Below are 20,357 nucleotides of genomic sequence, written 5' to 3' on the forward strand. Positions count from 1 at the left end.
TGCATATTGTGTGGATCTGTGAAACCGCATGTGATTACAGAGGCGTAAAACTTGTTAACGCCAACTAGTGGCCGATTTCTTTCAAAATTCTTACAGCCCTCTAAGACCATGAGTCGAACATGCCCACTGAGTTTCGTTCCGATCAGCCTCCGTTAACCTTATCTAATAGGTGCTCAAACTTCATTGGCCGATGGCGGCCATGTTTTTTGAGATACACCAATGTCCTCATAGATTATCATGGCCCCTTGGACCAAGACACTGCATGCCAAATTTCAAGTCGAACGGACTAATGGTTGCATAGTTACAGCTGTTTTCATGTTTTTTTCAAGTTATAGCGCTACCTAGTGTCCAATCGAAGCATTTTTTTTATTGTGACCAAAGACTGAGGCCCTACACATGTGTACTGAGTTTGGTGCAAATATCTCATTTCATTCTTGAGTTATAGCCATTTTAGTAAAAGTGGCTCCGTCCTCACCTTTCGTTTTGGTGCCCCTTAGCGACCATGAATCAAAATTGTAACTTTTATTGATATTCAGACTCCAGAGAACATTTCTGCACTGGTTTGGTTCCGATCGGGTCAAAAACCTAGGACTAGTTCGCAAAAGTAGGTTTTTCAAAAAACCCAAAATACCTGAAAATTTCGGTGACAGAGCAAATCCGACACTTGAGCCTATGCCTAATGGTTCAGGAGTTATGAGCCATTTCGTACTTTTGACTGCTGTAGCGCCCCGTCAGGCTGATCGGGGTGAGCCTTGGTGATGTCGTTGGTGGTGGTTTCAAGTCTCTACGACTTACGGTTTGGTCTGCCCGATCACTTTTAGGGGAGAATGCTGATCCTTGGAAAATGTAACAATTACAATAGGGTTTCAGCGCTACGCGCTTGAACCCCTAAAAAATATGTCTTAAGTTGAACTTTAAAAATTTCATAAGTCTGAACTTCCCTAAATTCAAGAGGCAGAGAATTCCAAATAGATCTTAAGCGTGTTTGAGGAACAACCACCAAGTTTGATTGTGAGAAGCGTAATATGCGATTAGGAGTATAAGGATGTTAAATAATGTGGTGCCAGGCTGTGCAATGCTTTATATGTTAGCATAATAATTTTGAAGTCAACTCGGAAACTGACTGGGAGCCAATGCAAGGATCCCAAAACTGGAGTAATATGATTGCATATCCTGGACCCAGTTAAGATCCTGGCAGCCGAATTTTGTACATATTGCAGCTTGCGGAGTGTAGATTTAGAAACTCCGGCTAAAAGGGCGTTAGAGTAGTCTACCCGAGAGATGATGAAGGAATTTATCAACTTTTCTGCTACAGGAAAATTTAACATAGGACACAATCTTGTCATGTTTCATGAGATAAAAAATATGTTTTAACAGTACTCTGAACAAAAGAATCAAACGAAAGATACAAGTGATAATAGAGGTTGAGCGATCTCAAGAGATGGCAAAGTGTTGACAGATAAATATAAAAAAAAAAAAAGGGGCCCAAGACTGACCCCTGAGGAACACCAGTCTGTTAGCTTTGAAGTTGCCTATATGCTATTGTGTAGGAAATGTGCCCAAAGCCTAAATCCGAATTCAGAGGTAGGCAGGCAAAATGAACAACGCATTCTACGAAACCCCTAAAGGGACATTGTTAGGCTTGCTGTGGTAGCGGGTTACATCATAGTACATCAGACTCCACTTATCAGGTGAAGATAGTAAGGAGAGATGACTGACAAGATGATGTCGAAGGATTTGGTGCGCAACTGATTCTGAGTGTCATTGACAAATCCCTTGCGAAACGCTCCCTAAACACAGAGTACGCGTGATTGCAAATTCGAAAGTAAAAGTTTTCATAGCATTCACCTTCAGACACATCCCCACTATTGTACTCCTAAAGTAACGGAATAAAAAAAATCAGCCTTTTCTGGGAAAATGAACCAAAAATAATGAGATCTCCCTCCACCTTCATTACCTCCTAACTCTGAATGGATTTGCTATGCTGTGCTGTAAACTAAAGCCTGTTTGCAGATTCTTTCAATAAATGAACTCTGGTAAGTCCAGTCCCAGTTTCAGGAATTATGTCAACACCGGAAAGAAAATTTCAAAAATAGTTTGACAAAAAGTTGTGATAAATGCTTTCATTCAACATACGCTATATTGCCAAAAGTTTTGGGACGCCTGCTTTTACGTGCACAAGAACTTTAATGACATCCCATTCTTAATCTGTAGGGTTTAATATGGAGTTGGCCCACCCTTTGCAGCTATAACAGCCTCAACTCTTCTGGGAAGGCTTTCCACAAGGTTTAGGAGTGTGCTTATGGGAATTTTTGACCAATCTTCTAGTAGCGCATTTGTGAGGTCAGGCAGTGATTGGCGAGAAGGCCTGGCTCGCAGTCTCCGCTCTAATTCATCCCAAAGGTGTTCTATCGGGTTGAGGTCAGGACTGCGCATGCCAGTCAAGTTCCTCCACACCAAACTCGCTCATCCATGTCTTTATGGACCTTGCTTTGTGTACTGGTGCGCAGTCATGTTGGAACAGCAAGGGGCCATCCCCAAACTGTTCCCACAAAGTTGGGAGCATGAAATTGTCCAAAATGTCTTGGTATGCTGAAGCATTAAGAGTTTTCCTTTCACTGGAACTAAGGGGCCAAGCCCAACCCCTGAAAAACAACCCAACACCATAATCCCCCCTCCACCAAACTTTACCCTTGACACAATGCAGTCAGGCAAGTACCGTTCTCCTGGCAACCGCCAAATCCAGACTCATCCATCATATTGCCAGACAGAGAAGCGTGATTCGTCACTCCATAGAACACGTCTTCACTGCTCTAGAGTCCAGTGGCGGCGTGCTTTACACCACTGCATCTGGCGCTTTGCATTGCACTTGGTGATGTAAGGCTTGGATGCAGCTGCTCGGCCATGGAAACCCATTCCATGAAGCTCTCTACGCACTGTTCTTGAGCTAATCTGAAGGCCACACAAAGTTTGGAGGTCCGTAGCCGTTGACTCTGCAGAAAGTTGGCGACTTCTGCGCACTGTGCGCCTCAGCATGCGCTGACCCCCCTCTGTGATTTTATGTGGCCTACCACTTCATGGCTGAGTTACTGTTGTTCCCAATTGCTTCCACTTTGTTATGATACCACTAACAGTTGACCGTGGAATATTTAGTATGAGAAAATTTCACGAATAGACTTATTGCACAGGTGGCAACCTATCAAGGTACCACGCTTGAATTCACTAAGGTCCTGAGAGCGACCCATTCTTTCACAAATGTTTGTAGAAGCAGTCTGCATGCCTAGGTGCTTGATTTTATACACCTGTGGCCATGGAAGTGATTGGAACACCTGAATTCAATGATTTGGAGGGGTGTCCCAATACTTTTGGCAATATAGTGTATGTACAATTTTCACAAATTTCAGATGTCATAAAATGCCAGAACATGAAGACAACTGAGTATCAAAAGGTGTAGTTGCTCACCTCCTCTTTTGTAGCATCTGCAATCTATGAGTCAGTCTTGTGTTTTCTTCTTGCAGTGCATGACATTGTTCCTTCAGACTCTTACATTCATCCATCAACTGACCCACATCACCTAATCAAGTAATGCAAGAAAATAGAAAGCTATGAACTTTACATGGGTATTAACGATATTAACTAGTTTATGTTTAGACACTTTCTAATCAAAGCAACCTACAAGAAATTGCATAGCTATATACTGAAATATGTTGCATTTGCTTAAAAATATTAATATACCAAAAACAGGAGAAGAAACCAATAACTGTATTAGTGACTGAAGTTAGTGTAAGGGATTGATTATTTGTTATTGAACATTATGTGAGAGGTAAGTTTACAATGCTTACCTGAAACCACCTTATTCATATCTGCTAACGCTATACCTGCAAATAACAATTGAATTATTTATAACACATCCCCACAAATGCTTTTACTCTCATTGTGACCAATACATTGTACTTTTCTTCACCCCTTTCTTGGCCTTACATTGAGTGGAACAATCATTCCTTCCAGTGGGATGCATGTAGTCATCCAGGCTCTCAAAAGCTTCAGTGTCAGAGTTTACTGTATCTTCACATAACAATGACAATTACCCACACCATCTGCTATTCTGCAGGAGCTCTTCCCACTGGACACTTAGTGCTGCAAACGTTTCTGAAATGCTTCAGGGTTCCACCCTTTATTAAAACTAGTGTGATTTATGGTCATCACTGCAGGACGCTAACCAGCTTTAGAAATTAAGTGAATTTATCATGCATTGATTTCAAAATGATGTCAACATGTACATTAGTGGATGTTTCAGACATTGTCTAAAAAAAAAAAAAAAAAAAAACATCAACATATTACATGAAAAATGATTGACAATTCATTGAACTGATTGTGAAATTGGAATCCAAAAAGTTTGAGATTATCAGAATCCTCGTTTCTAGCTTTTGAGACCAGGTTTCTAAGATTATAATACATGAACAGTATTCCACATTAATTGTAATTAATTATTCACCTGTCAGGTTTTAAAATCTGGCTGAGAACTGTTTTAATTATGGCTTGTAATTATAAAACACAATATTATTATATAAAACCAGTGTTGGGGGTAACACATTACAAGTGATGCGAGTTACATAATCAGATTACTTTTTTCTAGTAACTAGTAAAGTAACGCATTACTTTTACATTTACAAACAAGATATCTGAGTTACTTTTTCAAATAAGTAACACAAGTTACTTTGTTTTCCCATTTATTGACTGACAGCTCTCCTGTCCCCATGTTGATAGAAATCAGGAGTAAGTGTAGAGGTTAACACCTATATGGGCGCTGTGTGTAAACGTGATGGGTATGTGATGGGTATGTGAGCATACATTAACTTATTTACTTATTCTCCTGCGTCCTATTCTTCTGTATTCCATTATGGCAGAACAGCTGAAAGGCTTGTTTGTTTGAGCTGCGCCCTCTACTGTACAGGCGTGAATTTGCATTTCCTTCAGCCTGAGGCTTATTCATTTCACTTTTGGTGTGAAAGGGCCTTTACATTTGCCAAAAATAGAACATTTTTGTTGTTATAAAAACAAATAAACGAACAGCCCAGATGCGAAAAAGTAATGTAATGCATTACTTTCCATTAGAAGTAACTAAGTAACGCAATTAGTTACTTTTTTAGGAAATAATATTGTTATATTGTTATATTTTTCCACCAGGGTTTACCTTTTTAATGGGTAAATATTGAATATGTCTACAAGAAAAAAAGCTATTATATATTTTTCTCTTTTTTTCTATTGAAATCTATGTGGCCTGTTTTAGATTAGATACATGACTGTGTTGTGTTTGTACGTACTGTAACTTCTTTTCATTAATTTCTTAATTTAACTAGTATTTTAATTGAACTATATTATTTTTACTAGTGATTGCATGCTATTTAGTAACAGATGTCATTTAAAATTCTTAGAAATATTGAATTTAATTTTCAGTATATTTCTAGTTCAGTTATGAAACAGGCTGATGGTCCTTTACATGCAGTCTGCTAGCAATCACGTCATTTACTACATGGCACAAGCTGATTGGCATCTATTCAATCTGCAGCTGATGAGATTGCTTGCTCAACATAGTCTGGTTCAGTGTTTACTGTAAGCTGGTCTTGCAGCTCTTTCAGATTTCCTCTGAAACCCTCCACCTCCCCCAGCTCCACCTGCCCAGATCTGCTACAGGATTTGTATGCCCATTTATGCAGCAGCAGCATATCTTACATGCTTACAGCAGTGTGTCTGTATATCTATTGGCAGTGGCAAGTCCATACTTGTCCATACCAAACCTAACCCATGCGTAGCAGATCTTTTCTGCCAAGACTAAAAAAATAAAATTAACATTGTAATATTCATTAACATGCTGAAACCGTTATATTAATATAATATTTTTATTTATAATGTTGTTACTGTTTTTTTTTTTTTTGTCAGTTCAGTTGTAACTCCCCATTTTCATTAAGGGTGCATTCACATTTGTCATGTTTGGTTCGATTAAAACGAACCCTGGTGCGATTGCTGTTAGTGCGGTTCATTTAAACATATGTGAACGCTGCCATCCGAACCCTGATGCGTACCAAACAAGCGGACCGAGACCGCTGAAAAGATGCGGTTCGAATGATATAAGAATGCAACACGGACCAAAGATATGTAAACGAACCAAAAACAGGAAGATGATACCCTAAAAATGACAGAATCCTCACGCATATCGGTTTTTCGTCATAGTCGCGAGTTTGCCCATGACAGGCATCAGACGCGCATATCCCACACAGCAGATCGTTTGTGTGTGTGACGGATGGATTCCTGTTTTGACTCCTTTATGCATTTTATAAGCTCTTCACGGGTTCCCAGCTGGCCAAAATACTATCATATGCAGGCTACGCACACACAACAAGCCTATTTACCTCAGCACACAGCATTGTTTTGGATGTTCTGTAAGTTCCATCTTAGAATTGGCAATACGTCATAAAATCCAACCAATCAGGTTGTGAACGTGTCCCTATGCCTTTAGATTCGGTATCTTTTGGTTCGGTAATAATAATCTAGTAATAATCTGAGCGCTAATCGGACCAGGACTAAATGTTTTTTTTTTCTTCTTTGGTCCGGACCAAACGAACCGAACTACAAGTGTGAACGCACCCTTAAAGGGATAGTTCACCCAAAAATGAAAATCATCTCATGATTTACTCACCCTCAAGCCATCCTACGTGTATATTACTATCTTCTTTCAGACAAACACAAATATCCTGGCTTTTCCAAGCTTTATAATGGTAGTGAACGGGGGGCATGTTTTAAAGCCGGAAAAAAATGCATCCATCCATCATAAAAGTAATCCATACGGCTCCAGGGGGTTAATAAAGGCTTTCTGAAAAAGTGATGGGTTTTTGTAAGAAATATATCCATATTTAAAACTTTATAAAGTAAAATAACTAGGTTCCGGCAGACAGGCCGTACGCATCGATTTGCGGCGGAAGCGTAACCTCTGATGCGACGCGTCACATAATGACGAACGCGGAAGCTCAGAGGATAGAGCAAAACAAAACACCGGTCACAAATTAGAAGTCTAAAATGAGAAATTTTAAGAGAAATGTTGGAGGATTTCAACATAAGAGAAGAGGTGCTTGAGTGTGTTGCACAGCTCTATTTGTTTGAACTGTGAGAGGCATCTAAGCTTACGATACTGTTTTTCATTTGGCGCAAATCGACTTGCGCAGTATGCGTACAGTCGTCTGCCGGAAGCTAGTTATCGGTCATCTGCTGGAAGCTAGTTATTTTATTTTAGTTTAAGTTTTAAATAGGGATATTTTTCTTACACAAATGCATCGCTTCGCTTCAAAAGGCCTTTATTAATTCTTTGAGTCGTATGGATTACTTTTATGATGGATGGATGTATTTATTTTGGGCTTCAAAACATGCCCCCTGTTCACTACCATTATAAAGCTTGGAAGAGCCAGGATATGTTTAAATATATCTCCAATTGTGTTCATCTGAAAGAAGATATATACCTAGGACAGCTTGAGGGTGAGTAAATCATGGGATAATTTTCATTTTTGGGTGAACTATCCCTTTAAGTTTTAGTTGTAATTAGTTGTCATTTATTAATACATTATAGTAATGTATACCCCTCATGTTGATAATGTTTGTACTTGGCATCAAAATAAAAATTTCCACTTTTTTTCTACATCATAAATGTAGCAACCTGACAATCTGACCAAGAGCTCTTTTAGTCCTGTGTTTTGTTCTCACCCTCCTTCCTCTGCTGTTGACGGATCTGGCTCTTCATCTCTATTTCTGCTCGGAGCGTGACGATCTCCAGCTCATACTCCTGTTCTGTGTTCTCCAGTCGTGAGATTTCAGCCCGTAAACGGCAGAGCTCCTCCTGCAGACTGGCGATGTCATTCTCCCTTTCAGCCGCAGCCTCCTCCGCCGCCTGCTGCAGCACCAGCACCTCCTCCTGTGCCGTCCGCAGCTCCTCCTGCGCCTCCAGAAGCTCACTTTCCTTCTCCTCCTCTAGACTGTCCATCTCTTCCTGAACAGAACGAAGCTGGGCTACAGGGGTTGGGAGATAATAAGAAACATATGACTTTTACAAACAAAAATCAGTCAAAGCGTGGCAGCAAATTTTTTCACTTCCTTCCTTCCAAATATTTTGAATGAAAAGTATGCATATTCTTTGATATTTTTTCATCTAATAATATATAATGTATAATGTACAATAATATTAATGTCTTTAAGGGTTAGTTCACCCAAAAATGAAAGTTCTGTCATTAATTAGTCACCCTCATGTCGTTCCACACCCATAAAACCTTTATTCATCTTCGGAACACAAATTAAGATATTTTTGATAAAATCTGATGGCTCAGTGAGGCCTGCATTGCCAGCCATTTTTTCAATGCCCAGAAATCTACTAAAAACATATTTAAATCAGTTCATGTGAGTATAGTGGTTCAACCTTAATATTATTAAGCAATGAGGATACTTTTTGTGCGCCAAAAATAACAAAATAGCGACTTTATTCTACAGTATCTAGTGATCATGAAGCTTAGAAATTATTACGAATCTTTTGTTTCAAATCAGTGGTTCAGGTCACCAAAATCACATGATTTCAGTAAACAAGGTTTCGTTATGTCATAAGTGTTTTAAAACTTCAGTTTCAACTTCAGTTTGATACATGCTCTGAACCACTGATTCGAATAAAGAGATTCATAAAGCTTTGAAGCTTCATGAAGCAGTGTTTTGAAATCGCCCATCACTAGATATTGTTGAATAAAGTCGCTATTTTGTTATTTTTTTGCGCACAGAAAGTTTTCTCGTCGCTTTATAATATTAAGGTTGAACAACTGTACTCACATGAACTGTTTTAAATATGTTTTTAGTAGCTTTCTGGGCATTGAAAAGGGGAGTGTTATTGCTGGCGATGCAGGTCTCACTGAGCCATCGGATTTTATCAAAAATATCTTAATTTGTGTTCCGAAGATAAATGGTCTTACGAGTGTGGAATGACATGAGGGTGACTAATTAATGACATAATTTTCATTTTTGGGTGAACTAACCCTCTAAGTAAATATTTATGTGGGCAGCTTCATATCAACCTCCTATCATCTTGTGTTTGTGTATTGAGAGTTTCTGTTACCTTGCAGACGCTGGATCTGTCTTGTGAAGGCTTCTGCCTGATGAGCACTAGCTAAACGTTCCTCCTCAAGAAGACCTGAACAGGGATAGAGAAAAACATTTAAAATATATATAGGCTATATAAAAATAAGTGAGGGGATATTTGAAGGTAGAACATTTTAACACTATTATGTATATAAAAAACTATATCACACAAGCTTGTATCTAATATCTACCCTCACAGATATGATTTTTTTTTCATAAAAGTGTAGAGGTATAAGGATGCAGACAATCAAACTGGTTTTATATTTTTGCTCTGAAAAAGAAAATTAAGCTAAAGTAGCAGCAACCTTTACATGTCGTCAAGTGAAGTGATACAGTTATACTGTTAAACAAAGTTTTGGCACTCTTGGAACACTATTAGTCCAGTGAAATTAGATTACCAGAACAATCGTTGTATGACTGTATTTTGTACCCCAAACCAATAAAATATGCAGGTTCAGGGCTTGAAATAGGCTGTACTATTTATACTGCCAGTTTTGCACTATTCTTTCTGTGAATTTTAGCAGCGGCCTTGACCTTTAGAAAGTATTTCATCAATGGTCAAGTAAATTCTTTACCTAATTTAATACATACTCTAAAATTATGTCATTTTAGACACAGCTCTAAAGCTCTAAAAATGTAATGCATTTTGCCTTGATGCATTCAGTGTCTCTCTTAAGAAAAGAGACATTGTTATATGTAACAAAGTTTACACCACAAAAAAGTATCACCACACCACATTAAAACAGTGCTTTAAAAAAAAGCAACATTTAATTAATTTATTATTCCCATATGTTATCTTTGGCAGTGCTAGTGTACATATACTGTGTATGAAAAACAGAAATCCAAATACCCTATGATCAAAAAAAAAAAAAAAAAAAAAAAAAAACATATATAAAAGAATACTAAACCCACTTTTTATTAAGTGTCTTTAACTGCTCTGTATACTTACATTTAAATTAATCATTTGATACAATGCTATTATTGCTTACATACAGGTACATGCTTTTAAGGTGTACTTTTATTTATAAAAATGATAATTACAACTGTAATTACATATAAAGTTGCACTGTTGAGCCTTCCCTTACACCTTTAACTTAAAGTAGTAGCAAAAGTATTTTTACAACATAAACACAATAAGTACACTGTACAAAACAATTATTATTTTTGTCACACAAGTGCATAGTAGTTAAAGACACCTAATATACAGTACTTTCTACATATTGTACAGATCAACACAAAGCCTAATTTTCTTACAATAAACTATAATTACTATAGAAATTACTATAATTTCTTGTAGTAATGAAATAAAAAAAACGGCATCGCATTTTATTTTACAATCCTCTTTTGAATTAACGTACTATGTATTTATTGTAGTAATGACACTAACTGGGCATTAACTAAGTACTAACCGTGAACCTACCCCTAAACCCCTTAATCCACTTTTTAACCTTACATTTGTGCGTAAGTACACTGTAAGTACATTGAAAGTGCACATACTGTAAAATAAAGTGCAACACATTTATATAGTTGAGCTCAAATGTTTACCCCTTGCAGAATATGTTAATAATTTTAACAAAATAAGAAGGATCATGAAAATTGCATGTTATTTTTTATTTAGTACTGTCCTGAATAAACTATTTCACATAACAGATGTTTACATAAAGTCCACAAGATAAAAAAATAGCTAAATTTATAAAAATGACCCAGTTTGAAAGTTTACATACACTTGATTCTTAATACTGTGTGGTTACCTGGATGATCCACGACTGTTTTTTTTTTTGTTTTTTTTGTGATGGTTGTTCTTGAGTCCCTTGTTTGTCCTGAGCAGTTAAACTGAGCTCTGTTCTTCAGAAAAATCCTTCAGGTCCTGCAAAATCTTTGATTTTCCAGCATCTTCTGCATTTTTTAACCCTTTCCAGCAGTGACTGTATGATTTTGAGATCCGTCTTTTCACACTGAGGACAATTGAGGAACTCAAACACAACTATTAAAAAAGGTTCAAACATTCACTGATGCTCCAGAAGGAAACACGACGCATTAAGAGCCGGGGATGTAAACTTTTTGAATTGGATGAACAGGATAAATTATACTTTTTTCTCTTCTGGGAAACATGCAAGAATCTTCTGTTGCTTCCAAAGGGCAGTGCTAAATGAAAAAATATGATCTTTAAACAAAATAAGAAAAACTTGCACATCATCTTCTTGTTCAAAAATGTTCACCCCCCAGCTCTTAATGCATCGTGTTTACTTCTGGAGCATCAATGAATGTTTGATTTTTTTGCAATAGTTGTGTTTGAGTCCCTCAGTTGTCCTCAGTGTGAAAAGATGGATCTCAAAATCATACAGTCACTGCTGGAAATGGTTCAAATATGCAAAAGATGCTGGAAAATCAAAGAATTTGCAGGACTTGGAGAATTTTTCTAAAGAACAGAGCTCAGTTTAACTGCCCAGAACAAACAAGGGGCTCATGAACAACCATCACAAAACAAACAAACAGTCGTGGATCATCCAGGTAACCACACACAGTATTAAGAATCAAGGGTATGTAAACTTTTGAATAAATTCAGCTATTTTGGACTTTATGTAAACATCTGTTATGTGAAATAGTTTGTTCAGGACAGTACTAAATAAAAAATAACATGCAATTTTCATGATCCTTCTTATTTTGTTCAAATGATTAACATTTTTGCATATTCTGCAGGGGGTATGTAAACTTTTGAGCCCAACTGCATTTCGTCTGCAGCTCAAAAAGCTGGGGCTTCAGCATCCCTGTGACAATACAGAGGATAAGCGGTTTGGAGAATGGATGGACATTTACGTGCAAGGAAAATATTTAAGACAGAGTAAATTCTCACAGTAAAATTAAAAGACCTTTAAAAGCAACCCAAAACTACGCAAAACGGATGCTGTGTCCCTCTTAATGTCAATGAGACTGATATAGTAAACATGTTAATACATAAACATGTAGAGTATCCCTCCCCCCTGCCCCCTTTCCCCATACTTGGAGCATTAGTTCAGAGTGTCTAATTTCTGAGGCTTTATACTATATGTTCTGTTTCGGGCATGAGAAAACAGTCACAAAGTGCGCAACTCAAAATACTTGAAACCTCTTTAGTATAACTCTAGAGGGTGAGACTGATCTAATGCTATGTCTGCGATCATGAATGACTGGGAACAGCAGAACACGGTGACTGGAGATGATCCAGGAATAAAAGCATCTGCTGCCCTAGAGCTGGTCAGGACAACCCGTCTGGAATATTCCCTCAGCATGCAGCTGTCATTTCACATGCCTGTCGTGTTACACACAGACAGCACACAGTCACAGACCCCCGCGCACCGAGATCATTACCACAGTCCCAGGAGTCTGTCTGGTATATAGCAGGTGACTCATTAAAGAGCTATAAAGGGCTATCTATAGAAACTGTTTTACCGGGCCTGTCATTGAGTAAAACAACTCATGAAGCTAAATACATGGACAGACCACATTTAACTGTATCTCTGACAAATAACTTTCAGTAAAGAAACATGTTTTTTAAGGACATTGTGCAATAATGTTACTGTAAGTATTAGTCATTTGTACAATGCAAATTTCATTACAATTATTAGAGGTTATTCTGAGTTTATGGCTTGTATAATTTGAAAATGGTTTATGCAGATAATATACAGTAGGTACTATTGCCTATTGCCTATAATGCCTATTACTGCCGCGAGACTAAGGCATTAAATATAACCCACATAACACACGTGACATTCGTTCGCGAAATCACCACCAGGTGGCGCAAAGGGACGGTTGCAACATTGCTCATTAAGGCTGTAACTACGACATATATTTACTTGTTGTTAATGAAGATACAATAATGAAATAGATTAGTGGTAATAATAATAACAATAGTAGCTAATATAGAATCATAACATTTAATCTTGGCTAATTATTTATTATATGATTTCTTAAAGGGTTAGTTCACCCAAAAATGAAATTTCTGTCATTAATTACTCACCCTCATGTCGTTCTAAACCCATAAGGTTCATCTTCTGAACACAAATTAAGATATTTTTTGATGAAATTACCACATTCAAGGTCCAGAAAAGTAGTAAAAACATCATTAATATAGTCGACGTGACTACAGTGGTTCAACCTTAATGATATGAAGCGACGAGAATACTTTTTGTGCGCAAAAACAAAACAAGAATAACGAAGCAGAACTCGCCCCCCATTGATCACCATAGTAGGAAAAAAATACTATGGCAGTCAATGGTGGGTTACAAACATTCTTTCAAATATCTTCCTTTGAGTACAGCAGAACATAGACATTTTTACAGGTTTGGAACAACTTGAGGGGGAGTAAATGACAACAGAATTTTCTTTTTTGGGTGAACTATTCCTTTATATGGGCACGGAAAAAAAAAAAAATCCACCGCAAACGGAGTATGTGTGAAACACCTTTTAATGTTCCAGCTATTTGACTGCTATTAGAGTGAAATATTACAGTGACTGCAGTGCATCAAGCGTGCCTACATTTTACTGTACCTACATTACTAGCAAGTATTTTAGATTATTACACGAGGTATGCATTATGCCATAAAATAAATAAAACGACAGAAAAAGGTGGATTTTTAAGTGATATAGCCAAGTTTTCTAACACGTGGATTTATTTAGCCTACTTTGTCAATACTGTGACCAAATTAGTGTGACCAGATTATATAAAAATAAAACTGCATTTAATAATTCAATGATGTATTTCATATAATATAATTAATATAATTCATTACAAATTATGTTGTCATAATTCATTGTTTAAAATCACTAGTTTGGCATTTAACCATTCATTGTATTATAAAAACACTTTGTAAATTCCATCATCCAAAACAGTACATAAAGAACATTTGTTGAGACCAAGGCACAAAAACTGTATTTCTGCAACTTTGTGGCATGTTACACAAAACCTTTGTGTTTATTTCAAATGATCAGAGAGAGAGAGAGAGAGAGCGGAATATAGTCATGTTAATGCATAAAACTATGCAAAAAAGTGGACCTCAAAAAAAAAAAGAAAAAAGAAAAAAGAAAAAAAAATGACATGACCTATTAACTGTAAGGTCATTACTGTGTTTTTCACGGAGCCTCACCTTGCAGCTCCAGAAAGCCCTCCTCATGTTTCTGAGACGTGTCTCTAGCTTCTTCCAGCTCAAGCAGGAGCTGCAGTACCTGAGCCCTCAGCTCCTCCAGCTCCTGCTCCTCAGACAGCTCCTCCTTCACACCAGTCTTCTCATCCTTCACCTCCTTCTCCTCATCTGCATCGTTCAGCATGCTGCGCTCTTTTTCCGTGCTCATGACACTCTCCTGATGTCAGATTACTCTGTCACCTGAGCAGTAGAAAAAAGAAACAACGTTTAAACCTGAACTTATGAATAATCAACACTTTTCGCTCAGTGCCTCTCTATGTGTTTTCTACAAACTTCGGAGATGGAAATTAATTTAAGGAATTCTTTTGGTTTGGTTTCTGCTCTGCATCATGGCTAATACACGTTAAAGATGGTAAATAAATAAATAAATAATTACAATGAACAATTAAACGAATGTTTATTCACAGACGTGCATGTTTATTTTAAAACAATCTCTAACAAAGCTCATTTAATCACTTTATAGTCAATAGTTACTTATATAATCATACAACACTACGCCTCAACAAGCCCTAAATATTAGATTTTGTGACATATTTTGTGCCTGTATCATCAGCACTGGTGTTGTAACTCATTTATCGCTTAAAAGATTTTTTAAGATTTCTTACATTTGAGTATGACATTTGTGTTTGCATAAATAATCTGATTAATAGCTCCATCTTGTGGTGAAGAGAGGCATGCACAACACCAATGAATTATCATCCTGTCCTTGAATGGGTGTTTCTACAATGTGGTTTCACAATGGGTGAGGAGAAGTCTGATGGCTATGAGTCTTCTCCAGCTCCAGAACTCACAAGGGCTTTTGGTGAGCTGTCTGGATAGACAAGGTGGCACTATAATAAGCAACTTTACGTTTTAGCTAATAACTATAACAGAGCCGTGTGTGACAGAATCAAATTTCTTTAAAGGTGTTTAGCAGATACACTTTTTATATTTGTTTGGTATGGCCTATTATGACTATTATGCCTACATCTTGTGTGCATACAGTCCAAACTTCTCAAAACTTTAAATTTGGAGAACAAGTCATTCTGAGCAAAACATGCTTAGTTTCATGATGTGCAGGAGGCTAACTGCAAATTCTAAACTATCAGCCATTTCAACTAAAAGATGAAGGATGTGATATTAATGTTGTCCACTAGAGGGAGCCAGTTTCCATCGCATTTCCACCATGGAAATAAATGCATAGTATTCTGACAGTATAGTTTTATATAATTAGTGTACACAGAAATCTGTTAAATGCCTATAGATGATAAAATGTTTAACTTTTATAGACCTCAAATAATAAACATGTGACCCGTGCTGGTAAAATGAGTCGCAATGAGCAAATTTTCAAAAGGCAGCGGCTATTTGCACTAAATGAAAATAGCATATTTTTTTAGCGATAGATGCTATTTTCACTAAATACAAATAGCAGTAGATGCTATTTACACTAAGTATAAATAGCAATAGATGCTATTTACACTAAGTATAAATAGCGATAGATGCTATTTACACTAAATACAAATAGCGATAGATGCTATTTACACTAAGTACAAATAGCGAAAGATGCTATTTACACTTAATACAAATAGCGATAGATGCTATTTACATTAATACAAATAACGATAGATGCTATTTACACTAAGTGAAAATAGCGATACATATTACACACAATGTAAAAGTAGCAGTTCTTTGCAATAAGTGTAAATAATAATTAGATGCTATTTTACTTTAGGCTATATTGGCAGATACTATTTGCACCTCAGTATTTTTTGTTCATTAACAGGATGAAATAATATCATTGAGTGTAAATGATTATTAAAATTATTAAATGGATGCTGCCTTATTGGGAGAATAAAATCCCTCCCTACACCTTCCCCTAATCCTACCCAATAAATACTTTTATTAAAAACTCGTTAGGCAGTTTATTTCCACTTTTAGTACATTTTTTTCATTTTTATTAAAGATAAATGCATTTCTGGTGTGATATGTGATGGGAAAATGGAGAAGAGCAAGCTCGGCAAAAGGCGGATTCGGTCTCGATCGCGTTAAAAGCCAGGTATTACTGCTGCACCACTGTTTTTAAACTTGAGTGGCCCAACCAGACATTGGTGGGTGGAGCTAGTGTAAATAGCATTTGCCAACAAGGGATGCTATTCGCACTTAATGTAAATAGACACACCATTTTCAGCAATAATGAGTTATTTTCACATTCTCTATTAAAAAACCTTCAAAATGTTATATGATTTGTTTGGCATCAGACAAAAAAATGACTGAGCTAAGTTTTCTGAAGGTTCCAAAACAAAATCACCTAGCAACCATACCTTAAAGTCCCAGGTAATAACACAGATTTGGCACACACCAAGTCAAAACCAAATATCTATAGGAAAATATATATATTTAACTTATTTCTTCCATGATACCACAATTATTTGATTAACATTAATGAAACAGACAGCCTCGCGGATCTAATGTTACACATCAGATGTTTTCCCCCAACAGTTAACCAAACGTTCACTTAAGCCATAACAGATAATGTTGCGTGAATACTCATTAAGACAGATATTTTGAATTTGAAATACTGTAGCTAATTCTGTGTATATATAGGGTTCGCGCGCTGTCTGAGGTGTCTTTGTGCACGCGCAGCGCGCTTTGCCTTGCGCGACTCGAATAAGATCGTTTTGTTTACATCATCGTAAGTTTGAAAACCACATTTCATTGGCTCAGACTCACGACATCGAGAATTCGCTATATATATTTACAAAGTTGGAATGCTTCGCTTTAAAATTATACCAAACATATGCTGAGAGGAAGCGCGAGTCATCGAGAAGCGAGCAAAGAAAAAAAGGATATTTTTCACTTGTTTTGCCTGCTCGAAATTAACCCGTGCGCATTCCAACTCCTTTTGCCAGCACGGCTCACATATTTATCAGATTGCCAGACATGATTAAATATATTTCTGTCTGCTTAAAGTGAAGATCCATTTTTTCGCAAGATAATTTATATTATAAAATTTCTATAAAGACACACTTATTTACTGGTGTGATATGAATAATAAAACTAACACTTATGTGTTAAACTGCAAGCAGACATCACTTTCTCATATAACCTGATACCAGGTCAGAAGAACCTGCAGCCCAACAATTATTCGATTTATTTACTTTTTTTAATATGTTGTTTTAAATAATATGATTTTCTGTTTAGTATTTCTGCATTCCAGTATTATACTATTTTACAATATGTAAATGTAATATGTAATACAAATACTACATGATTTATTTACTTGGTTTTAGTTTTAGTTCTACAAAACATTTCACATTAGAGTTTAAGCAGAACAGTTCACACAAATTGCACTGTTTTAAAGGTTAGCAGGCAACAAACATTATAGGAATAAATTATACAAAAGGGCCTTAAGATAAATGCTTCAGATAAAGTTTTGAGCTGCAAATGATATCTTCACATTCATTTGAAATTGTCCTGTGGCAAACATGCAAGTTTTACAGTTATATTTTATTTTTGCTATTTGAACTTAAACATTATTCCAATTATTATTAGAAACAATACACACTAAAATTAAAAGGGAGTGTGTTTTTAAATTCTGAATTTTGCCTGTAATTCATTCTGTATATTGTGAATTAACTGAAGAAACAAATTAAAGAAAGCCACTGAAAGCATTAAAAACTTTCAATTATTAAACAGTACTTTCTGCTCACATAACTCTGAGCTGTAATGGGTGTAATAAGGAACACATCCAGTCAAACATATAGTTCTGACGTCAGTGTGGGAATATTCTCATCCATGAAGGGATTAATCTGTCGCTGGGATGAGGATGTTTCATTAAAGTTTGATAAAGTCAAGTTGTGACTGGGAAATGAAGTGATACATCAAAGGAAGCACAGTGACTCATCCATTGTACAGTATAAGCCTTTTTTCTTTTCTCTGTTCTTAGCTTATGATTTTCTAGTTTTGACTTCATGAAACTCAATCACAGTTTTTTAAATTTATACATAAAATTAGGTTTCATTTATTTCAGCATTGACATTTTTCAGCTTGAAATGCAATGATAAAAATGCAGTTTTCTCTGCCTCTGTGAAATTGCCTTGAATTTCTGAAACATATTTATATGCAACAGCATCAGAGCAGATCTACCTTTTCACGCATCTCCTGACCTTGGTATTACTTTAGCAAACAGATGTGTGTATGTGTACATGACTATTTATGGTTTGGGGACAAAACAGTCTACCAAAGGGAGCTAAAACCGACAAAGCCTCCTTGATTGTAAAATGCCTATATAAAATAAATCAAATGTTTTTTATTCTAAAAATACAAAAAATCTGTATGTCTAATGTTTGTTCATGTCTTGTATTTGTGTAGTGGTGTAGGCGTCCATGAATAATCTATGCCACCCCCTCTGTGATTCTTTGTAGCAGCTCCTCATGTTCACAATAACCCACAGCAGCTCATCAAAAACCCTTTGAGCACCAAAGCTGAGAACGAGAACAAGATAAAAGCAGATACAACTCATTTAGACTGACAAAATCAAAAAGGAAGAAGTGATTCACATCATCTGTTCCCTTGTGCCACTAAAGAAAACCCACTCTTTTTTGATAATAATAATAATAAAAATGCTTGTAGCATTAATGTTTTCAGAAAGCAGTGAAACATAATGTCAATTTTACAAACAACACAAGCAGAGATAATTTAAACCATCATGTCATGCTGGCATTCAATTGTAATCAAATTACAGCCAAAAGACACATTACTATAACAAAAAAAAAATAAAAAAAAAAATACTAGAAATCTTTGCTAGATCCAAGATAAAGTCAAAGAGAGGCTGAAGAAGAAGAAACACTTCTAAGAAGAAACAATTCTAAGACTACTTAAATAGAGGATGGGAGATCTTAATAGAGGATGGGAGATCTTCCCCTGAGATGGGAACTTGACATTGCGTCATGGTGTTGACGCTATGGGAATGCCTTCAGTGCGCACCAGTGTCTGACGCATGTGTGAAATCATGGCAATCTGATTGGCTGATGGCAGTCCTATGACATCACATGGAGCGTCCATGCATATAAAAGGGAATTACTGCATTACTACTGCATTACTAACCTGCATTAGTAACTTTTTCTGTTACAGAAATTTAATAAAGTAATCAAATGTAAAATAACACTGCATTGTCTTCACTGTATAAATTAAACGATTAATCCATATTAAAGTTACAAAAGTTATTCAGTCAAGAGCAGTAGGTGATTTTTTCTTTGTCCTTTGTTGTTTGATTAACATTAAAAACAGACAGCAGCAGGATTGTTAGGATGCTGTGACTTTAAGACCTAATGCACGGATCCAATATACTGATACGGTATACATGTGCATTTTCTTTCTCAACAGTTTACATTCACTTAAGACATAATCAACTTTTACTAGGATAATCACTGAGACAGGCATTTTTTATACACTTTTTGTGTGAATTTGTCCGTTTAAGCACAAGAAGACATGAAAGAGAATTCAATTCAGTATTCCCGCGCTAACTGAAGCTTGGTTTATATTTGCTGCGTCCGCACAAGCGCAAATATGATGTGTGGGCAGTTGTGCGTGTTGAGTGCATGAGACCCCATTTCGTGTGGCAGTGTGCACAGCATTTTTCGTAACTTTGTGCGAGGCTCCGACTTCAAGGCAGCTCTGGTCGAGCAGGTACGTCTGTACCAGCATCTTACCAGTTTGCGCTTGTCTAAATTAATTGCTAACATTTACAAAATGAGCCTACAATAGCAGAAACAAGCCTGTTTAATGAAAATAAAGGTCCATATTTAATAAAAATGTTCATGAAATTAAATTAAAATGTTTAATGAAATTAGAAAATATTTAAGAGATTGTTGTTTAATTTAGTTTTAATTTAATTTAGTCATTCTCATATCCACTTATTTTGTTCTAATGTCACAAGTAAAAATCTCAAGGTTTACTGGGTTTTAAATGATTCTTTGATTCTTTTCCAATGTGGGCTTGGTGAAGTGTACTGAAAACAAACATCAGCTGCATCCC

At 36.4% G+C, this 20,357-nt stretch overlaps 1 protein-coding gene across 1 annotated transcript in view; it reads right to left on the minus strand.

Annotated features, from left to right (window-relative positions):
* ccdc136b (coiled-coil domain containing 136b) overlaps positions 1-20,357 on the minus strand; it is a 46,867-nt gene that overhangs the window by 19,200 nt on the left and 7,310 nt on the right. Inside the window, exons 3-7 of the mRNA XM_051884306.1 lie at positions 14,286-14,522; positions 9,140-9,214; positions 7,753-8,055; positions 3,843-3,878; positions 3,463-3,574 (exon numbers count right to left, since the gene is read on the minus strand). Of these exons, the coding sequence (XP_051740266.1) occupies positions 3,463-3,574; positions 3,843-3,878; positions 7,753-8,055; positions 9,140-9,214; positions 14,286-14,490 (731 nt within the window). The 5' untranslated portion in view covers positions 14,491-14,522. The remainder of the gene's footprint in view (positions 1-3,462; positions 3,575-3,842; positions 3,879-7,752; positions 8,056-9,139; positions 9,215-14,285; positions 14,523-20,357) is intronic.

Source organism: Ctenopharyngodon idella, chromosome 24, assembly GCF_019924925.1.
Source record: "Ctenopharyngodon idella isolate HZGC_01 chromosome 24, HZGC01, whole genome shotgun sequence".
NCBI lineage: Eukaryota > Metazoa > Chordata > Actinopteri > Cypriniformes > Xenocyprididae > Ctenopharyngodon > Ctenopharyngodon idella.